The sequence below is a fragment of the Marmota marmota genome, unplaced genomic scaffold (assembly GCF_001458135.2).
Source record: "Marmota marmota marmota unplaced genomic scaffold, marMar, whole genome shotgun sequence".
In the NCBI taxonomy this organism is placed as follows: Eukaryota; Metazoa; Chordata; class Mammalia; order Rodentia; family Sciuridae; genus Marmota; species Marmota marmota.
The window spans coordinates 25,717,797-25,727,018 of record NW_026000026.1 but is presented as its reverse complement, the minus strand read 5'-3'; the positions used below and the strand labels follow the sequence as shown (position 1 = coordinate 25,727,018).

The 9,222-nt window shown below is 51.8% G+C and overlaps 2 protein-coding genes across 3 annotated transcripts in view; one reads left to right on the top strand and one right to left on the bottom strand.

The window, feature by feature from the left end:
* The first annotated feature begins 2,028 nt into the window (after window positions 1-2,028).
* Window positions 2,029-4,515, top strand: LOC107159065. Of its 2 annotated transcripts, XM_015505640.2 has the most exons (3): window positions 2,029-2,257; window positions 3,177-3,182; window positions 4,255-4,515. In XM_015505640.2, the coding sequence occupies exons 1-3, from the start codon at window positions 2,044-2,046 to the stop codon at window positions 4,389-4,391; spliced, it is 357 nt and encodes a 118-aa protein (XP_015361126.1). In that variant the 5' UTR covers window positions 2,029-2,043; the 3' UTR covers window positions 4,392-4,515. The 2 variants fall into 2 exon arrangements, 1 of the variants encoding a protein (XP_015361126.1); XR_007350480.1 differs by lacking the exon at window positions 3,177-3,182 and having other exon boundaries at window positions 2,071-2,264.
* A 1,938-nt stretch (window positions 4,516-6,453) lies between these two features.
* Bcl2l1 (BCL2 like 1) overlaps window positions 6,454-9,222 on the bottom strand; it is a 65,585-nt gene continuing 62,816 nt past the window's right edge. Inside the window, exon 3 of the mRNA XM_048811137.1 lies at window positions 6,454-6,576. Within this exon, the coding sequence (XP_048667094.1) occupies window positions 6,469-6,576 (108 nt within the window). The 3' untranslated portion in view covers window positions 6,454-6,468. The remainder of the gene's footprint in view (window positions 6,577-9,222) is intronic.

The window sequence follows — 9,222 nt, the reverse complement described above, 5'->3', positions numbered from 1 at the left end:
GGGGGGGGGACGACTGGGACTGGGACCCGATCCCAGGAGGCAGGGGGCAGGTCCTGCCCACACAGTGCCCTGCCACCGACCCTTTGATAGTCGGAGCTTCTTAGTGTCATTCCACAAATGGAGGAGCTCACCTGACCCCCAGCTTTTCAAGGCTCAAGAACTTGCTGCTCAGTTCATCTTCACACATCAACTTTTTCTTTAGTACCAGGGATTGAACTCAGGGCGCTCAGGCCACTGAGCCACATCCCCAGCCCTAGTCTGTATTTGATTTCAAGATGAGATCTCGCTGAGTTGCTCAGGGTCTCACTAAGTTGCTGAGGCTGGCTTTGAACTGGCGATCCTCCTGCTTCAGCCTTCCGAGCTGCTGGGATTCCTTGTGGGTCACCACCCCCGACTCATCGGTGTCTTACTGACCACCTACTACGAGCCAGGCGCTGGGCACGTGGCTGGTAGCAAGGCCGCTCCATTCTTGCCCTGAAACCTCACATTTCCGGTTCTCTCCCCTCAGTTCTTTTCCCAGTCCTCTCAGATCTCTCTCTCCTTCTTTTCCCCTCCCTCCCTCCCATCCCGCTTTCCATTTCAGAAACCGACATTCCTCCCCCATCCTAAAGCACAGAGCACCTGTTGCACACTCAGGGTGCAGCCAGCTGGGAAGGCAGGTCCTCTCACCAGCTCACCCTTGAGGAGAGAGGCTCAGGGTGGTGGAGTCCCTGGCTGAGGCCGCACAGCCACAGGGAGGGAAGGAAAGAGAGAAGGAGAGAGAGCACAGGAAGAGGGGTCAGCCTCCTTCCTAAAGTCGCCCTGAGGTCAGGTCTTTGAATGCCTTTTTCCCAGAAAACCAGCTTATTCCCAGAAAGAACCTGAAGTAGTTCCTGGGGCTGGGAGTGTCTTGCCTAGTGTGTGGGGGGCCCTCAGCTCTGCAAAAGAAAAAGAAAAGAGGAGTTCCTGGAGCCCCCCTGCTCTCCTGTGCACTCTCTTCTTTCACCCGACAGCACCCTGGGCCTAAGAGCTCAGGTGGCCCTGCGGGCAGCTGGCTCAGTCCCAACCTGCCCACCTCCTGACAACTAGGCTAGATCCTATGTCGAGATACCTACCCATGGCTACTTCACAACTGGTAGAAGACAGGTTAAGCAAAAATAAAAGTTATGAGTTTTAAATACATTTAAAATATACATATAAAAAGAATCTCCTCTCCGTCAACCGCTGTTCCAGGTGCTGGGATCTAAGAGTGAAGAGTGGGTCCTTGTCCCCCTGAAGCTTAGAGTCAAGTAGGAAGGATAAGCAGTAAATAAGAAAGTAGAGAATAAAAACATTCTTCAGTGTGAGGGAAGCAAGGGTCGGTCCTGATAAAAGTTGGGTTAAATAAAACCACAGCTTTGTCACCTCCTTTCCTACAGTCTGTCCTCCCCAACTCAGAATGAAATCCAAACTCCTGTCTGTGGCTGGCAAGGTCCTGGGTGATCTGGCTGCTGCTGACACCGGATTGCAACACTTTCTCTTCTGTAGTTCATCCTACTGCAGCCACAATCCCCTTCACTCACCCCTTCCTGCCTCAGGGCCTTTGCACTAGCTGCTGGTTCTTACTCCACTCCCTTTGATTTCTTCAAGCCTCCGCTCCAGTGTCACCTCCTCTGAGAGACCTTCTCTGACCACTCTAACTGAAGTAGCCCTTGCCCACAGTCTGTCTGAAGATTTGCCATTTGTGTCCGGCCCCAAGCTCCACAAAGGCAGAAATTTTCAACCAGCTTATTCAGTGCTCCATCACCACTTCTTGGCCACACTTTGCATGTAGTACAATCTCAATAAGCATTTGCTGTGTGGTGGCGCACACCTGTAATCCCAGCGGCTCAGGGGGCTGAGTCAGGAGGATCGCTAGTTCAAAGCCAGCCTCAGCAACTTACCAAGGCTCTAAGTAACTTAGTGAGGCCCTGTCTCAAAATAAAAAATAAAAATAAAAGGGCCTGGGATGTGGCTTAGTGGTGGTAGAATGCCCCTGGATTCCATCTCCAGTACTGGGAGGGGAGAGGGGGATTTTCCAGATGAATGGCATTTGCTGGAGGAAGGGGGAGGTCAACTCTTGGCTCAGGGTCTTTGAAATGGAACCCCTTCCCTGCACCCCACTTGCTCCCAGTGTACCGGCTCCAGTACCACCAGACCTTCGCGGAGATGAACCGGCGCTCCAACGAGTGGAAGACGGTGATGGGCTGCGTCTTCTTCTTCATTGGGTTGACGGCCCTGCTGATTTGGTGGCAGCGTGGTTTACGGTGAGTGGCTGCAAATGTGGGCCGTGCCCGTGTGGCCATGGCCACTGGCCAAACCCTTACGGAAGGCATGTTGTGACTCACCTGAAAACTTGAAAAGTCTCCAAAGAGGTGGAGGGTGAAGGACAGAACGTGGCTGCCCTGGATGAAATGTAGGGACTCTACCTCTAAAGGCCTCAGGTTCCTCATCTGTACAATGGGAATAATAACGCCCATGTCTCAGTGTTCTTGTGAGGATTAATGAGAGGGACTTGGGCCAGTGCTTGCCACATGGTCATGAGGGTGTTGTTACTGATTTTCTGTGTATTAACCATGTAGATTCCAGTATGTTGTTTCAGCTGCTGTAACAAAGATCCCCAGCATAAGAACTTAAGCAGTATAGAGGTTTATTCCTTTATCACAAAATGAGGCTAAAGATATAATTCAGAGGCTGGTTTTGGGGTGCACACCTGTAATCCCAGAGACTTGGGAGGCTGAGATAGGAGGATCGCAAGTTCAAGGCCAGCCTCAGCAAGAAGCTGAGCAAGACCCTCAATGACTTAATAAGACCCTGTCTCAAAATAAAAAAATAAAAGGGGCTGGGGGAATGGAGCTTAGTGGTAAATGGTCCCTGGGCTCAATTAGGGGAAAAAAAGAAAGAAAGAAAGAAAGAAAGAAAGAAAGAAAGAAAGAAAGAAAGAAAGAAAGAAAGAAAGAAAGAAAGAAAGAGAAAAAAGAAAAAAGAAACAATCCAGGTGAGTATTGGGACTCCACAAAGCAGGCTCCTTCTGACTAGTTTCTCTGCCATCTTTAACATGTAGCTTCCATCTTGACACACAAGATGGCTGCTCAACTCCTGCCACCTCTCCTTGCATCCTATTGGCTAGAGGTGTTCACATGATCCTGCCTAACTACAAGGGAAGCTGGGATATGTAGTCTTTTGTTGGGTCTCATGTGTCCAGCTGAGGTTTTATTATCTCAGAAGAATGGTTCTCTGAATGTCCCTGGACGGACAGCCCCACCGGCAACCTTGCTGGACATGTGCGTTCCCAGCCCCCTCCAGATCTACTGAATCGGACTCTCGGGGTGGAACCCGCCCTCCCTGCCCTGGTTCCTTCTCTTTGTGGTACTGGGAAGCTGACCCCAGGCCTCGCCCGTACTGGGCTCCACCCGCATACTGGGCTCCACCCGCAGCCTGTACTCCTCTTAGAACAGCCCCCTGGCTGGTTCCGAGGCTCTCCCAGGCCTGAAGCCATTGCTCTGGACAAAAGGGTGAGGACATTGAGGAAGCCTGGCATCCACCCAGTGGCCTGGCCTGGTTTCCTGTGTGACGGTGTGATGGGAATTCCCGGCCTGCATGAAGGTGAAATGAGACCGCCTCTGGGACTGTCTGGTGTGGCCAGTGTGGCACATAATAGGTGCCAGTGAAGACAATGCCTTTCCTTCCCCTCCCTGGGATGGAAGCACCAGGGATGGAGGCCAGGCAGCCTAGGTGGGCTGTAGAGGCAGCTGGGCCAGAGAGGAGAAGGTTGGGAGTGTGGCCCCAGGACCTCCCGACCCACACTTGTGCCCGTAGTTTTACAAATACTAACTCACTGGATCCCCACAACCCTTGAGGATAGGACCTGTTTTTGAACAGGTAAGGAATCTGAGGCTCAGAGAGGTGAGGTGACTTATTGACTTATTCAAGGCCACACAGCAAGGGAGTGGTATAGCTGGGATTTGGATTCAGTGGTCTTCAAATCAGTGCGCCTACTACCATTGGCTACAGAGGTAGGTGAGGACCCAGAGGCTCAGGCTGGGGAAGGACCTGACCCAGTTCCTACTGTGGGTCAAAGGCAAGGCTGGGATTAGAACCTGGAGGTCCCTGGAGTGATGCTGGTGGGGGCCAGATAGGAAGAGGGAGGTCCTCAGAGCAGGGCCCCCGACCCTGGGGCTGGGGCTTTGGCTTGGAGGAGCCCTGGGACAGCTGGATCCTGAGCCACGGCTGTCCTGCCCTGTGCCCTCTCCACAGTGTTCCCTGAGAAGCCTGTCACCCTGACGGACGAGTGGAAGGCCCAGCAGCTTCAGCGCATCCTGGACATGAAGGGCAACCCGGTGCAAGGCCTGGCCTCGCAGTGGGACTACGAGAAAAAGGAGTGGAGGAAGTGAGGCCTGCCTGCCCTGACTGTCAGGTCTCTGCCCCTGCAGCGGCCCCTGGCCACAGCCTCCAGTGCCCCTCCCGCCCCTCCCGCCCCTCCCCTGAGCTCCAATAAAGCTGGCCTCTTCTCTTCCACCTCGAGCCTCCACCTGCCTGTACCTGGCGCCTAAACTCAGGTGCGGAGAGATGAGAACAAGCCCCCTCGAGGGCCCAGAGCCTGGCGATCAGGGAGGGCTTCCTGGAGGAGCAGGGGCTCTGGCCGGACCGGGAAAGGGGCAGGAAGAAGGGAAGACATTCTAGGGAGAGGGGATGGCAAAGGCAGGGGTGTGCACTCAGTCAGTCAGTAAATGTTTATTGAGCACCGACTGTATACTGGGTCCTTTTTTTTTTTTTTTTGGTACCAGGAATTTAACCCAGGGGTGCTTAACCACTGAGCCATGACCCGAGTCCTTTTTATTTTTTATTCTGAGGCAGGGTCTCGCTAAGTTGCTGAGGGCTTCACTAGGTTGCTGAGGCTAGCCTCAAACTTGCAATCCTCCAGTCTTAACCTCCTATGCCGCTGGGATTAAGGGATTCACCACACCTGGCCCCTGGCCATGTCCTGGGTACTCATTCAGACCCTGAGGGTGCAGCAGTGCACAGTGGAGGCTCCAGGTTCCATAGGAAGGAAGGAAGGGGAGACAGAGGGAGGGCCACACCCCTGAGGTGGGCTTGTGTGTTTGTGGACCTTCGAGGAGGCTGCCCTGACAGGAGCACCCTGGGAGAGGAGGCCAGGCGGGGGGCACTGGTCTTGGGGCAAAGAGCGGAGCCCACAGAGGCCCAGGGATCCTCTCCCTGGTGTGATGGGAGCTGTGTCAGGTTGGGGCCTCTGAGGAACAAATGCCCAGATCAACCATGCGAGGAGATTTGTGGGAGGCAGTGCCCGTGAGGGGCAAGGACAGGGGGGTGGCAGTAGGTGGGGAGAACCTTCAGACTGTGGTTCTAGTCTGAAACTAGCCTCAGACTGCGGGGCATCTCTGTGTGTCCCAATCCAGTCACGAGGCAGGAACCACAGAGCCACCCAAACAGAGGCTGCTTAATACAAAGCATCATGCAGCTCACACAAGAGGGTGACTCTCAGGCCAGGCCCGGTGGTGCAGGCCTGTAATCCCAGCGGCTCCGGAGGCCGAGACAAGAGGATCGCGAGTTCAAAGCCAGCCTCAGTAAAAAATGAGGCCCTAAGTGACTCAGTGAGACGCTGTCTCTAAATAAAGTACAAAACAAGGCTGTGGCTCAGTGGTCGAGTGCCCCTGAGATCAATCCTTGGTACTTCACCGGCCAAAAAAGAAGGTGACTCTTTACAGAGAACTTTAAAAGGTACCTTAGGTGTACCAAGGAAGGATCAATTTGCCCTCCCCACCCTGGGATCTAGACCTCCCAGGAGACCTGTGGTTTGCAGCCCACAGGTTGGTGGGAGGTGCGCCAGGGGTGGGGCTGAGGCTGGTGGGTGGATAGGTGGAATCAGGGCACGTTTGTGCAGGCAAAGCCCAAAGTATGTGTGTCAGGAGGATGGCAGGAGGGTGGTCCCCAACAAGAGGCTTAAGAGGCACATTGGGCTCGTGGGGGGTTAGATGAATTTTAGAATGAACACACACACACACACACACACACACACACACACACGCCGCCCGTCCTTCGCAGCGCCCTGCAGCGCCCTCTACCGGCAAAGCTCAGCATCTCCCTGTAGAGGAGACGTGCTCGCGGCCTCGTCCCCGGTAGGTGGAGCAGGAACTGAGGAGTGAATCCGGAGCTGAGACGCCGCCAGTTGATACCTTGTACAACTACCGAGGAAGTCTTGGGGAGGTCAACAGGGAGCCCCAGAGCCCGTGCTGCCCATCAGAGGAGTGTGGCATTGGGCCCAACTGCCCCGTCCCCGTGACCCCGCAGGGCTCAGTCCTTGACGGGGAGCCGCCCAAGGGGTCCTAGCCTCGGCAGCCGGGGTGGTCCTACAATCAATCTTTTGAAGACAGATCTGAGAAGCACAGCCCTTGGACACACTAGATGCCAAGGGAAGGACTTGGCAGAGCAGTTGTGGCAACATTCATTTGATCAGTATTCATTGATCATTATGTACCCACTGTGTCCCAGGATCTGGGGATGGAGTGAAGGAGACCTCAGTCCAGTCTCATGACTTCCAGTCCTTGTGAATATGAAAGTCTGAAATGGGAAAAGAGACATCAACCAGAGGGTGGCTTTAATAAATTGTAGCACAACTGTGTGCTAAGTGGAGGTTCATGGTACTTGGACTAACCAATTGAGGAACTGACGGGTGTGGAGGAAGTGTCCTCTTTCCTGAAATGTGAAAGATGAGCCAGGGGCAGTGGTGCACCCCTGTAATCCCAGCAACTTGGGACGCTGAGGCAAGAGGATCATAAGTTCCAGGACAGCCTCAGCAAATTAGTGAGGTCCTAAGTAATTTAATGACATCCTGTCTAAATATAAAAAATAAAAAAGGGCTGGGGATGTGGCTCAGTAGTTCAGCATCCCTGGGTTCAGTCCCTGGTATTTAAAAAAAAAAAAAAAAGAGCTTGGATGTAAACTGGGTGAGGGGTAGGAGACAGCATTCCAGGTGGAGAGAAAAATCATATGCAAAGACCCTGTGGTAGTGAGGATCATGGCATAAGAAATAAAGGGAGTCCGTGGAGCTGTCACACCAAGAGGAAAAGGAAGAGATGAACCAGGGAAGGTGGGGAGCAAGAGACCATCCAGGTCCTGGAGGTTTGGTGCCTCTGCCAAAGAGATGAGTTCGGAGGAAAGCAGAGAAAGGACAGGAAGATGGATCTGGAGGACATTGGGAAAAAAGTATGGGAAACCTTGAACATTAATTTAATTTATCTGAGAAAGCAGCTTTCTTGGCCCCAGGCTCTATCTGCCTTGAGTGGAGAGATGGCAGGGACACAGAGAAGAGAGCAGTAGGGGACCTTCCTGCCAGCTCTCCCAGCCTGTTGGGTGGACATGAGAGTCAGAAGGTAATGAGGCAGAAGCTACAGAAATATTCAGAAATGTGTTCCAACCTGGGTGTTTTGTTTCAAGTTCTTTTGCATAACTAGGGACTGCGCCCGTGCATGCCTGGCGAGTGCTCTACCACTGAGCTACACTCCAGCCCCTAAGTGTTTTCTATGTAGGTCTTGCTTCTGCATAATGGTATTTTATATCTACTCTTTAAATTGGTGCATTATAATTATACACAATGGATTCATTGTACCATATTTGTACATGCACAAAACAACTTGATCAATCTCATTCCCATACCTTCCCTTTCATTTCCCTTCTCCCTCCCCTGATCATATCTACTCTTCTTTGAAGGTTAGTTCACATTCTTTTTTAAAAATTTTTAAATATTTACTTATTTTTAAAAAGTTTTCGGAGGACACAACATCTTTGTTTGTATGTGGTGCTGAGGATCGAACCTGGGCTGCACGCATGCCAGGTGAGTGCGCTACCACTTGAGCCACATCCCCAGCCAGTTCACATTCTTTCATCTTAGTACCTTCATAGTACTTTTTTTTTTCAGTACTAAAGATTGGATCAGGGACTTCCTCAATGGCCTCAATGGAATTTACTCACCTCTTCAAAGGCTCTATTCCCCCAAAACAGTCACATTCCCAGGTCCTGGAGGTTAGAATTCCAATGTAGGAATTTGACGGGACATGATTCAGCCTGTAGTTGGCTTCAGGCTTTTTCCCTGTGTCTCCATGGTGTGGGACCAGCGGGCACCTAGGGCATGTTCTTCTCATGGCAGAAGACTTTGAGGAGGCAGAGAGACGAGTGGGGACCCTCTTCATGTCCAGGCTTAGACTAGCGCACAGAGAAGTAGCAGTAAATCCACCAACCACAGCACTCTAGTGAGGGTGGCTGCATTACAGACCACCCCAGAACACACGGAAGAGCACGAAACAACCGTTTTGTTCTGCTCAGAGATTCTGTGGGTCAGGAGTTCTGATGGGGTACGGTGGAGACCACTTAGGTCTGCTAAGTGGGGCTTCATCTGGAAACACTCAAAGGCCGTGCCAGAACTGTCTGGGGGTGTTTCACTTACACATTGGGTGGTTGACGCAGGCTGACATCGGGGACCTCAGCTGGAAGTGAGTTCAGTAGGAATACCTCGTGTGGCATCCAGTGGTCTCTCTGTAGGGGCTACTTTGGGCTCCCTCAAAGCATGGTGGTGGTTGGGTTCCAAGAGCAAGTGTCCAAAGAAAGCCAGGAGGAGAGACATTGCCTTTTTATATTCTAACCTCAGAAGACACATAGCATGACTTCCCTGAGCCCCAGAGGTCCACCCAGGTTCAAGGGGAAGAGGACATGGATCCCACTGCTTAGTATAAGGACATCAGGATCACAAGACTTGAGATGCTTGTGAATGGTCATCTTTAGACAATATGGTCTGTCGCTCAAGGTCAAGCCCAATTTTTTTTTTTGAGAGAGAACTTTAATATTTATTTTTTAGTTTTCGGCGGACACAACATCTTTGTTTGTATGTGGTGCTGAGGATCGAACCTGGGCCACACGCATGCCAGGCGAGCGCGCTACCGCTTGAGCCACATCCCCAGCCCTCAAGCCCAATATTAACGGGCAGAGAAATAGCTTCCCTGTGGAGGATTCATGACAAGCGTGAGGAAAGCAGCCAGATACAAGCAAATAATAAAGCCTATCACAGATGTGCAGAGAGAGTCAACATAATATCGAGTTGACAGGGTTTTTATTTTTTATTTTTTATTTATTTATTTATTTTTTTTAATATTTATTTTTTAGTTTTCGGTGGACACAACATCTTTGTTTGTATGTGGTGCTGAGGATCGAACC